The sequence below is a fragment of the Desmodus rotundus genome, chromosome 10 (assembly GCF_022682495.2).
Source record: "Desmodus rotundus isolate HL8 chromosome 10, HLdesRot8A.1, whole genome shotgun sequence".
In the NCBI taxonomy this organism is placed as follows: domain Eukaryota; kingdom Metazoa; phylum Chordata; class Mammalia; order Chiroptera; family Phyllostomidae; genus Desmodus; species Desmodus rotundus.
Window position 1 is genome coordinate 21,523,001 of NC_071396.1, and position 12,482 is coordinate 21,535,482.

General features: G+C 48.7%; 1 protein-coding gene across 4 annotated transcripts in view; it reads left to right on the forward strand.

Annotated features, from left to right (window-relative positions):
• SIPA1L2 (signal induced proliferation associated 1 like 2) overlaps positions 1–12,482 on the forward strand; it is a 189,151-nt gene that overhangs the window by 121,755 nt on the left and 54,914 nt on the right. For all 4 annotated transcript variants that reach the window (XM_053912459.2, XM_053912461.2, XM_053912462.2 and 1 more), the window contains exons 7-8: positions 6,772–6,929; positions 11,200–11,776. In XM_053912459.2, coding sequence (XP_053768434.1) covers positions 6,772–6,929; positions 11,200–11,776 — 735 coding nt within the window. The remainder of the gene's footprint in view (positions 1–6,771; positions 6,930–11,199; positions 11,777–12,482) is intronic.

Consider the following 12,482-nt stretch of genomic DNA (forward strand, 5'->3'; position numbering starts at 1 on the left):
GGCCCCATGTGGCTCCTCCCTGCAGGGGCGGCTTCGCCTCCCATTTTCTTCTCATGGGAATTGCTAGATGCCGTTCTCTGTCTAATACTTAACCTCACCCCCATCCTCCCTGGATTTTCTGCAGAGTTGTCTAATACTCAGAGCTCGTCTCGCTACCTCCAGAAGTTCGGACTTTTAATCACAAAGCTGCATTTTTTATGAGGTGGAGTCATAATCAGATCAGTTATATTAGATCGCGTGTATGTATTTATATATGTTTTAACCTGGAGGATTTCCAGCTCTTAAGTAATTCATTTTCAGTCATGCTCGGTAGTCACTAGATACGAAGAGGCTGACTTCAGACCAGTGCCTCGTCCCCAGGCGATTTATTCCTGAATCACTCAGTAATAAACCCGTGTGAGTAGTCATTCAGATCAGGCCTTCTCAGGCCAAGAACGCCTTTCAGCACGCAAGGAGAAAGACAGCCAGTGCCCTGTGGCCGCAGTCCCCCAGGGTTCAAACCACAAAGCCCTCCGCGTCCCTCCGTACTGGCATCGTTGGGCTCCGCAGTGGACTGGCCCCGTCACTTCTCACGTGGCAGCCTCTGCAGTTTTGACTTCATTGTTACCAGAGCCGAAAACTGGCTTCTCCACCCACTTTTTGTTGTATAGAAATGAAAATGTGTGGGTGTATGAGTTCTCTGTACCTGTCCCCCCGCTTTTTTTCTAAGTGAAACGCTCCTTGAAAAGTCCTACACATAAAAATGTGTATGGAGAGATAGGGGATGGAGAGTAGAGGGGTGGGGGGTGCTTGAAACTCCCCAAAGTGGAGATTTCAAACATGGAGCACAAAGCTAGTAGCTAGGATTCAGTTCCTGAATTTGAATCCTAGCTACTAATTTTGTGACCTTGGGCCAAGTTCTCTATGCTTTGCTGCTCTTCATCCCTGAAGACAAAAGACTTTTCTTTTTTTCCCACCAAAGTGTCCCTAAACACCTAGAATGGTACCCAAAACATGGTAGGCAGCCTGTAAGCATTTATTGAATTAATTATTAAACCTTCCTTAGATGGTAATTAGAATTAGACAAGTTAATACATGTAAGCTCAATACTTCATATTTAATACTTAAAATTGTGCCTGGCACAGATCATGCTCCGAAAGTTTTAGTAGTTACTGGTATTTTATCGTTTACTAGGTAGAAAGCGTAAGTATTTTAGGTGACTTTATTTGCATTTTATTTTCCTGTTCCCAGTCCCAAAGATCTGCTATGTAAAACTAAGGCCTGAATAGTTAAGGAAGCAAGGGACTAATTTATCAGTAATTTCATAAAAGTAGTTTTACTTTGACATCAGTGTTTGGCTAATCATGAGTTGTCATCAGGATATTCTGTTCCTGGATAAATGATGTCACCGAACAGTCTTGGAACATGTACTTCCCAAATTTGCAAGGGATTCTGCTGACTCCGGCTCTCTCACCCACCCTGCCCATGCCCACAGGTTGCGTTCATGCCAAGTGACCGGCTGGGCTCACGCCTGCATTTGGAGGCCCCAGGACTTAGCACGGTTCACTGGCCTACACGTAAATTGTGCCTGGAACTTCGGCCTGATTAGCACTGTGGGATTTGTGACTATTTAACTGGTCCAGATTCATCCACATCAGATACAATTTCTTACGTTTGTTCTTACAACAAATCAAGCCGAAAGCTGATTCCAAGACGTATTAAAAGTCTCTAGAGAATTCACCACAGCAAGAGAGTCACTCTTTGGAATGTCTGCCACTTACAGAGAAAACCTAGCCAGACCAGGGAGTGACGAGAAGCCCCCTCCTGGAGTGCTTTCCCTCTGTAGTGCGTCCCGCAGGTCTCGGGGCCTGATCGGATTGGTGGCCAGTCCCCTCTCACTGGGCTGTCTCCTTGGGTGTTTCCTTTCTGCTTGTCTGGGAGGCCAATCACAGTAAAGCAGTCAGGGTGTTATCAGTGGAAAGAACTCCACAGATGCGCTTTCAACTTCACTTGGGCAGAGAAACCTTTCTTTCACATGAAGTATATAAAACAGATGAATGGAGCCTGGTGCCTGGCACTTGGTAACTTTCTTTCTAACGCATGCATAAAGTTAGAGACGCTCTGCCTGGAAGGGGTACTGAGCCCCACGGGGGTCCCTAAGCAGGAAGACCCAGCCTGTAGGTTTCTGAGATCCCATCTGAAGAATACTGGTCTCAGCCTAGAATGGGCTTGGCATCTGCGGAGACAGTGGAGACAGACCTTGTCAGGCTTGAGCCCCTTCTCCGTGCAACTCAGACAGCTGGTGGACCCCTGCCTGGCAGGGTTTGTGCCCTGACTCCTCTGCGTCCCTAGCTGGTACGGCTAAGCTAAGGACCCGTTCAGTACTGGAGAAATGTCTCTTCCGAGGTGCCATATGAGCAGGTCTTGGCTGCACATGGGTTCACTATAATGTGGAATGTTTTGGAAGAATCAGGTGCTTATTCAGCTCTCCATATTTGCTTTATTCCCAGGCCCGAAATAGGGATGATAATAAGAATAACGGTTGGTATTGCCCAGTGTCGGAAGAGAGAGATTTTTAGCTTCATAATCCCGTTATCTTCACTTTGTTACTAAATCATCACAAATCCACATCTTGGTTTATTTTTATTTCTCCATTTGCAAAATATTTAGCCTTGCTTAACCGTTATGTACATTTCCTCCTGTATTGTTAAAATATTTTGTATTTTATATAATACTTAACATTAAATATTTAAGGTAGTATTTTTTGTTGGTTATATGAAAGTGATAACTCAGCAATGGATCCTGGAAGCGGTAATTAAGTTTGATTAATTACCGCTTCTGCGGATCTGAGATGAGGCGTTAGCCAGTGCTCGGTGTTTCCTGGGAGCGCTGGTGGGCTGGGCTCTCCTTCTCTCTGTGTCCACTTTGTGTATTTGTGTGGTAACATAGGCAGGTTTCCCTGCCCTTGTTACTACTGAGAATGCTATTGTGTGTTCGCTTTTTCCATGTCTTTCCACAGGAAACTAGCTATCTCTTGAAAGTCAAAGCGAAGTTCTAGCCACGGTGCACAGTCAGGTACAGCATATACGAGGGGTGTGTTGGCTGCATTGTATGTGCACGTGTAAAGTTAGGAAGGTTGGTGTAAAAGGGGAGAAACCTCCCAGGCAAAGAGTTAGCCGGTGCAGAATGGCTGTGGCAGAACCAAGTTGGCGTGTCGAAGGGCAGGTAGCTGTGGAGGGCGGGAGGAGCCCTGGGCAGCCCCAGCCCTCTGGGCTGGACTTCAGATTCCATCCCAAGGACTAAGATCCAGGACTTGGGGTTGTTTTTTTACGGCGATGTGTTTAACTTTTCGCTCAGTTCTGAACTCATCTCTTTGACTTCCAGAACTTGTAATCATTACATGATGCGGTTTTCTCTTTGGAAGCATGCTCATTTTCACACGTTTGCTTCGTAAGACAAACAAATCTCTCGAGTGCTGCCCTCCCCAGTTTCAGATTCAGATTTGTTCTTTCTTGATTCGGACCTGTAGGCCCTCCTGGACCACATCCCAATGCTGCTTTCGTCCTGTGCCGCCCGCTTCGCTCTCCCCTCCGGAGTTCGGCGCGAGCTGCTTTCTTCCTTCTATCATGCTAGGTTTTCAAAAATTATCAAATGAATCTATGTGCGTAGAGGCTGTACCTCTGCCTCGTTCACCTTTACACCTCTCTGGGCCCCGTGTAGCTGGCCGAGAGCGTTTCGTTTCCCCTTGGCTCTGATTCTTGCACCGTTTCACAGCTGGTCCCGACCTTTGTTTAGGGAATGGAGAACCAGCCCTAGAAGGTTGCTATTCCTGGGGCGTCTGTATGCCTTTTGCCATGGAATTGGGTGAAGAATCACATTTTCACTTTCCTTGTCATAACAAGAGCTTATTTCTGTTTCACAGCTTGACTCAAGTGTTGGAAATTTTGCAGAACTCACTATGTAAATCTGTCTAATACAATATTTATTAACTCACTCTCGCAGTCGAAGACACTTAGTTGGCTCTCTTGGAGTCAGAGAAGTGTTAGGAGCTTCAAGTGTCTGGAAAGGAGAAGTTAACCCTGGCGGGTGTCATTTCCGAATTCCCAGACAAATGGTGCCTGCCATTCAGGGGCCCCCCTCCCTGTTTGGGGGGCTGCATCTGCTCCTGGGTTGGCACACCTTTCCCGCCCATTTCCAGACCCTGATTGTACAGAGTATCACTGACCAGTTAGGAAAAAAGCACCACTAACCACAAAAGAAAACATTGACCTTTTATAAGACACCCAAGAAATTATTTATTTAATGCTTGATAAGATCTTAGGAAACAGCGAATAATGTTTTGGTTGACTTTCCAGATGCTGTGTTTCTTTAGTCTCTAGTCAAGTTCAGGTTTGCTGTTAATGGACAAGGTGTGAATTTTTCTTATTTTATTCTACAAGGAGTCTTAGAGTTTATTCTTCCTGATGACTCTCCTTGTTCCCCCCCTGCCCCCCCATACACTTTATTTTTTCTGCAAATTGCCTTTTGCGATCACAGTGAAAAATGAAGGAGACGTCTAAAAACATTGTGGGCCCGCTTGACAAAGCAAAAGAATGTGCTCAGAGAGGGACAGAGAAGTTTGATGTTGTCGGGGTAACCAGTCTTCAAGTTTCCTGTAGCCTCTCTGCTTTAAATACACCCGCAGTGCAGTGTGGGAGTAGACCCGCCTTCCCTCAGGAGGAGCAAATGGATGGGAAGAGCTGTCCAATTTGCCCTTACTGTGCTCACATCAGGGAGGCCCGAGGCGTGGGCTGAGGAGGCCACTCCCACCCAGCACCTGTGATTGACAGGGCCTGTGGCAGGGGAGCGTGGCCTGGAATGGAGGGGTGTTGTCATGGCCACTGTGGCTTCCACCGTCTGTTCTGTTCATCTGAGAATTCTTGTGTTTCAAGGATATCAGGTCAAGTATAGTGTAAGCTATTGTGTTCCGTGGCCAAATATGTTTAACACAATGTTACGTATTTTGGCTATTTTTTAACTTCTTGTTTGTTCCTGAATTTCCCTTGTCCTCTTACAATACATGCGAATCATGTGCGTCTGCTGTTGGGGAGCCGAGGGAAGAGAATCTCAGCCTGGTACAATTTTTCAGCTCTTCGGTTGATGTTTGTTCTAGATAGTTAGCTTTGCTTCCATTTTCTTTCCTTTACGTGAAATATTTTTCATGGTTGACGTCTGTGTCCACTACAGTGTGGCTGAAGGGTAACATGATGAACATGACCGAGTTTGTTACGGATTTTTTACATGCGTCTGAAATGACACATTTTACTTAAATATTCAGCAAAATTTTAAAAAATTCAGATGACTCACTGGGTTTATATTAATATAGGTTAATATACATTTCAAAACTCCTGATGGTGAGACGATTCTCATATGTTTATAGCTTTCACTGTGGGGTTTTAAATAGGAATATTCACCATGTGACTCAGCAGTTTAATTGGCACCAGAGAACTGTGGGCGGAGGAACGCTTAGTCCCCACTGCCCCAGGCCCTTGGCTGTGCTCTGTCCCAAGTCGGGCCTGATGGGGAAACCCTTTTCATGCCTGCACTTAAAAGGTTTTAAAAGTGGACCTTAAGCTCTCTACAGTGAATGGTATGTGTTCTGTAGGTGCCAAATAAATTCAAGAGCAAGCGTGCTGTCTGTTATTACTGGTAGAGAGAGACTCACCACCTTGAGATCGCCCCTTTCCTGTGGTGACGTCAGCACTTCTGTGAGGATTACTGATCTGTTTGAAGCGAGTAGCACAGCTGGGAGCGCAGATGCAGTGGCTTTGCTTGCGTAGACTCACAGAGTGCCCTGTGTGTGGCTGTGACTGTCGTTTGTTTATTCATTTAGCAGATGTGTACCGGGAACCTGCTGTGTCCAGGCAGGCCATTGGAAACTAGGAAATCAAAAGGCAGTGAGACACGTCCCCTGCTCTCATGAAGAGCGGGACCAAGAGCAGAAGTAAACCGACCATTAGAATATTCTGAGCAGGACACTAACGTCGTAGAGATAGGCCTGGGCGTGCGGGCGCAGCACCGACCTGGGCTTGCTCAGGGCGGTCCTGTTAGGTGGGGTGGTGTCTAAGCAGAGACCTGAGGTATCTAGGAGAAACGCGGGGGAAGGGGGCATGGAAATAAAGGTGCTGGCCATTCAGAGGTTACTGCTGCCCCGGGCTCCTTCTCTGCTGCCACACTGTGATTTACAAGAATATAGACTGTTGCGCTTTCCAGCTGTTCATCTGATGGAATTCTCTGTCTCTGAGTTACATTTAAAATGCCAAATTTCAGTTAATTAGTTTGAATATATTAGCCAGCACTGTAACAGTGTTGTGTATTTTTGTTGCAGAAATGCATGTTATGTGGGAGCACAAGACACAGGCCCCACCCCACAGGGCGTGACTTCTGACAAATCTCTGTGCCCTCTTGGACTCTGTCTCCTCCTTTGAGTTAAAGAGCATAAATCATGAAATTCCTTAAAGCATTTTGAGCTCTAATATGCTGTTATTTTAGGCTTAAAAGGGTAAAGTAGAGGAGAGAGTGCGAGTTGAAAGAGGTGAACTTGGATTTGGGCTTTTCCTTCCTGAGGTCTTGAGGCGGCCCCGTTAGCTCTTCCTGGGCCGCGTGCAGGAGCACTGGCTTCCAAAGAAGACTCTGCTTTCCAAGTGACGTCTTTCCCCTGAAAGACGAGGGAATTGCCTGTACCGACATACTTCGTTCTCACCGAAAGTCTTGTGTGTCTCTCTGTGTCTGTGGTCGCTGTCTTGCCTGCAGCTTCTGAGGAAAAGGCACATAGGAAATGACATCGTGACCATTGTCTTCCAAGAGCCCGGAGCACTTCCCTTCACTCCAAAGAGCATCCGGTCCCACTTCCAGCACGTCTTTGTCATAGTCCGCGTGCACAGCCCCTGCACCGAAAGCGTGTGTTACAGGTGAGTCAGCTGACCCCGACCCCTCACGCTCCGGGGGCATTTCAACAGACCCGTTCCCCAGAGGTTGTCGCTCTCTGTGATTATTTTTTAACCCCATAATTATCTTTTTTCCTTAATTATATTTCCCTCTGTCTCCGCTCAGGTGCTTTCTGTAATAAATAATTGCCTTCTTGCCGTTTTTGAAAAAAACGAAGTGCCTCACAGTCGAGAACGCTAAATTACACACTTCCTCTATTTCCCCCTTAAAAACTTCCTCCAGCCCCTGCCAGAGCCATAACTGAATTATTCCCAGGCTCGGAAGTCGATGATGTGGCCATTTCAGTTCTTCTTGAGCAGAAGAAACCATTGCAGTGGTGAAACCCTGCTGCCCATCCCGGCTCCTGGGAACGCACCCCCCCCCCCCCCCCCGCAGGACCTCGGGGCTCCCGCTCGCCTTGGCGACGTCCCGCTGCCATCCCCGTCCCTCAGACCACGGCCTCACACTCCCAAGGCTGTTTCCAACAAGGCCTGCTTTTCTTCTTTCCTCCTGAGAAAGAGGAAACAGCTGCCACTGGAAGGTCTCACGTGGGGTTCCGGGAAAAGAGTGGGTCTTTGACCTGAGGCCGGGGTGCTTTGTATGAATTGTTTTGCTTTTCAGAGCCTTTGATTCCTTCTCTTAACCGTGGGGATGATAGTACCGACCTCAGTGTGTAGTTGTGAAGAATAAAGAGCAGAAATTGTGCAGAACAACTGTAGAGGCCCTGGCACATGTCATAGGTTATTTCCTTTAATATCCTAACAGGGCCCTGGCCAACCTGCTGCCGACTGCCGGCGGGGCCTGGGTGGGGCACACAGGTGTGGGTGTGAGAACATGGGGGAAGGGGGTGGCGATGAAGACCAAAGAGCGTGGCTTTCTCAAGGCAGAGGAACCAGTCTGTGCGTGAGAGGTTGCCAGTTGACATGCCCAGCCCGGGCCCAGCCCCTCTTAAAAGAACACGGCATGTAAACCGGGAGTCCTTAGCCTGCCTGTTGCCTCGGAGTCAGCGTGTTAAATCCAGCAGGTCGCCGACCCCTCAGAGTGTGCGGTGTCCTGATGCACGCAGTAGGCCTGGGCCCCTGCGTGTTTTCTCCCGTGGTGATTTTCATGCCTGCCCAGGTGAAATACCACTGGCCTAACGCTCAGATCCACGCACTGATGCTCCAAAAGAGGGAGATGGAGGAGGAGGGGAAAACTGTGATATCCTGTGTAAACGCGATGCTTCTCTAGAGAGTGTCAGTGCCAGCACTGTGAGCTCGTGCGGGTGCTGCGGCAGGCAGTCTGGCTGAGGATGACCCGCGGTGCCACCCGGTGCAGATCGCAGTTCAGATGGCTGGTGGGCCGCACTTCCTCCTCTCAGGAAGATCGTGCTGCCCAGCGAGTGTCACATCTGCATGCGTGGAAGAGATGCCCTCACCTCGCACAGGTGGTCTCCGTGGCGTCTGCCACAGATGCAGCATCCTCACCAAAGGAGAGCTGAGTCCACTTGAACCGACAGAGAGATGAGCAGGCCACGTCCCCACAGCTCCACGTGACGTGATTTTAGCCTGAAACTGGAAACGCAAATGCAATGAATCACCTGTTTTTTTAATATAAGATTTCTTCTATTAGTTGCAGCCACTGCAGAGCTGAGTCGGAAGGATTTATGTATCCACGTACTTTCCAAGATAAACTCACAGCAAAACGGACCCCTGTTTGATCTATACAGAGTGGCGACTTCCACTCTAGAAAGCTCAGTATGCAGCCCCCCCTGGCAAAAATTAGATGAGGGTGTTAACTCGGTGATTGCTGGTGACAATAGTAATCACAACAGTTGGGGTCACAGTAGCTTTGCATGCATTGTTTCGTTTAATCCTCACTCACTGTGGGCTTTTGCGGATGGCCCTGTTTTGACCTCCATTGTTCAGGTGAGGAAACTGAGGCACTGACAGGTTAAGTAATTATCTGGGAGTCTCTCTGAGCGGTGGGGCTGGGGCACCAGATGCCGAGTGAAAACCCCCGACTTTGCGTAGTGAGAAATGTACGTCTCTGTGGTGTTGCTTTCACGGGAGGGGTCTTACATCAAAATCAACAAAAGTCATCACATTCTTGGGGTACAATTAGTTCTGAAAATTATCTTGTTTCCACCTACTGGGAATTACCTAAATCAAGCAAAAGAATACTCCTTTTGCCCTCAACTCTGCTCAAAAGAATTAGGGATTATGTGAATCTCGTAACAGGGGACCTGTAACGGATCCCCATCCCCAGGGTGCAGCAGAAATCAGAGTAGCCGAGCGCAAGTTCCGCTGCTTTTCTTGCACGACTCTGATCTCAGGTGCACAGGATTGCTGAGTATGAGGCAGGCCTGTATCGTCCTGCACCGGGATTCCAGGTAGATATTAGGGTTGGTAATTTGGAGCAAAAAGGAGCCCCGCACTGAGAACCATCTGGGAGCGTATTTAGCTATAAAGAGTTTTCCTGCAGCTTTGGCTTTAAGTGCTTACAAGCCGTCGTCAGGGCTTGAAATCCACAGAGCTGAGTGCAAAAAAAGACATCCTGCAATGTGTCAGGTGGGACTCGGCCTCCGCCGTTCTGTGAGGTGATCACAGAGTGATCGCTGGTGCATGAGGCCCAGTACAGGGAGGGCAGGTTCCAGTGCACAGAAGGCCACTGGGCGTGTTGATTGGAGGAGCGGAGAAGCACCAAGGGGATGTTAGACGAATCACGGTCTAGACAGGCAGCCTCAGGTCAGCATTCTGGGCGGTAGGTACCGTGCAATGACACATTAATTCCTGCTCTGTGTGGGATGTTTTCAGGTCCTCCCCTTGAGGACACGAGTGAATCCCTCACACCACCCTCTGGTGTGGTGCAGTCTCGCTGTCCTGCATGAGTGTGCTGTGTCTGTCCAGTAGGAAGCCGTCCTGCCCTCCCCTTCTGTCCTGACTAAGCGACCCCCCATCCAGTCCGCAGTGTCGCTGCTCAGTTCCCAGAAGGTGACTCACTCTTTGCAGAATGTGCAGGCTTTAGCAAATTCAGGAGCTGTCTGCGCACCAGGAGCTTTTTAGAGGCTGACCCACCACATTCCAGAAAATGAATTCACACCTGGCAGCCAATTTGGACGGAATGTTTTCATGCCTTAATTCATCTCTTTCAGGATTCTCTGCTTGATGAAAATGGAACCTAGATTGCTTCCTTTGTTTATCCCAGCGTAGAAAATACCGGCCTGGGCAGATGTGGGATTAGTACAAATTCTTGGTCTGCAGTTGGGAGGTAGATGCTGTGGGCTTCACTCACTCACTCACTCACTCACTCCAGTCTTTTATTTGTTATGTTATTAATTAACTCCTCATAGTTGCTTGTATTCCAACCAGGATTTGAGACAACCGAAATGCCTGTTTGATGTAGGGGAACATCATCGGTTTTGATTTATTAAGGTGGTTGGTAGAATCACTGTACAGTTGCTTTTTTCCAGTCCCTGGAATCTCTTAAAACTACTCCCATAAAATATTCATTTAGATTTTCAAAATGGGATCAAGTGACTCTGTACTCCTTTAAAAAGCCACCGCTCAGAATTTTGGCGCTGAGGGTATGACCCTGTGTCCAGTGCAGTGACAGCATCCCAGTCAACCCCTGGGCCAGCCTCACTTCTACAGCCAGTGTCCCTGTCGTTCTCAGTGAGAACGAGCTACAGAGCTAGAGACCAGCTTGGCGCGGGCGGGGACTGCACGTCCCATTCCGCGGTGCCTCCATGTCCACCCCCTATCTTAGCTCGGGCGGCCGTGCCAACTGCCACAGGTTTCATCCTTATAGTTCGGGAGTCCGGAGTGCCCAGGTCAGGGTATCGGCAGGTTTGGTTTTCCCCAGGCCTCTCTCCTTGGCTGGCAGATCACCATCTCCCTGTGTCCTCACATGGTCTGTCCATGGTGTCTCTGAGTGACCCGGTCTTGTATAAGGACACTGGTTAGACTGGATGAAGGCTTACCCTCGTGACTGCATGTTGACTTCATTTCTTTAAAGGCCCGGCCTCCAAACCCAGTCTCGTTCCCAGCCACTGGGGGTTAGGGCTTCAACATACAATTTTTGAGGGGCCGCAACTCAGCCCATAGCATGCCTTATCTGCTGGGTTAAATACAAAGCAAGAAATAAAAACTCGGCGTCTGGAAGTTAGGGTGGCAAGTAGCCCCAAAGCAGACGGCTAAGTCGAAAGTGTGCCTATGGAGTATGAAGGCAAGTTCTGTGGCCCCACAGCTCACCTTGTTTCCTTTTCTTCCTCAGTGTGGGAGTTTCTAGGTCAAAAGATGTGCCACCGTTTGGCCCACCGATTCCCAAAGGCGTAACTTTTCCAAAGTCAGCCGTGTTTCGGGACTTCCTTTTAGCCAAAGTAATCAATGCGGAAAACGCCGCCCACAAATCGGAAAAGTTCCGAGCGATGGCCACCCGGACGAGGCAAGAGTACTTGAAAGACCTGGCGGAGAACTTCGTCACGACGGCCACTGTGGATACCTCTGTGAAGTTCAGCTTCATTACGCTGGGGGCCAAGAAGAAGGAGAAAGTCAAGCCGAGGAAGGACGCCCATCTGTTCAGCGTGGGCGCGATCATGTGGCACGTGGTGGCGCTGGACTTCGGCCAGTCTGCCAACATCGAATGCCTGCTCGGCATTTCCAACGAGTTCATCATGCTGATTGAAAAGGGCTCCAGGAACGTGGTCTTCAACTGCTCCTGCAGGGACGTCATTGGGTGGACCTCAGGGCTCAGGAGCATCAAGGTGTTCTACGAGAGGGGGGAGTGCGTCCTTCTGTCTTCCGTGGATGACTGCGCCGACGACATGCGGGAGATTGTCCAGCGACTGGGGGTACGTACGGTTTCTATTCCTGCCGTGCTCAGGGCTTCCGTCCCCACGCCTGTGAGCTTTCACAGTGCAGTCCCACCGGGATTATGCCGCCTAGGGAACGCATTACTGCTTCTTGGGGATCCAGAGCTTAGCTTTCAGTGCTGGGTTGTTGCGGAATACACGGGTGGTGGAGAAGCACCCGTTACCAGTTGACTGGAAGGGAGGAGGGAAACCAGCTTTCAAAAGGGAGTCTCGGGTAGATCTTACAGCGTGTGGAGGGAAGACAGGACCGTCGTCTAGATAGTGTGTCTGCAGAGATGCCCGTGGCGTTACCGTACCCGAGGGGACTGGGCACAGAGTTGCCGCTGACCTTATGAACCGGTACGTGCTCTTTGCGTCTGCAGCCGTGTGCGTGTCTGTGCGGTAGGTGTTTTCGTTTAAGCTGCCGGGTTAAATATGTTACTAGTCGTACAGACCGCATTTCTTAAGGAGGTTTTATAGAATCACCCACACAGAAATGAGTCACCAAAGGTTTTTTAATGTTTTTCTTTAGTACAAAACCCCTAAATATGATGTCCATGGGTGTAACAGTTGTATTTCTACTCCTAATTTTAACAAAGGAAGATACAGAGTTTAGTGTGACTATATACAATAGAGTTATAAGAAAAAATCAAATATAATATAAGGACAAAACATTTCTTGGCAAAAGAATTACTTGTGTAAATCA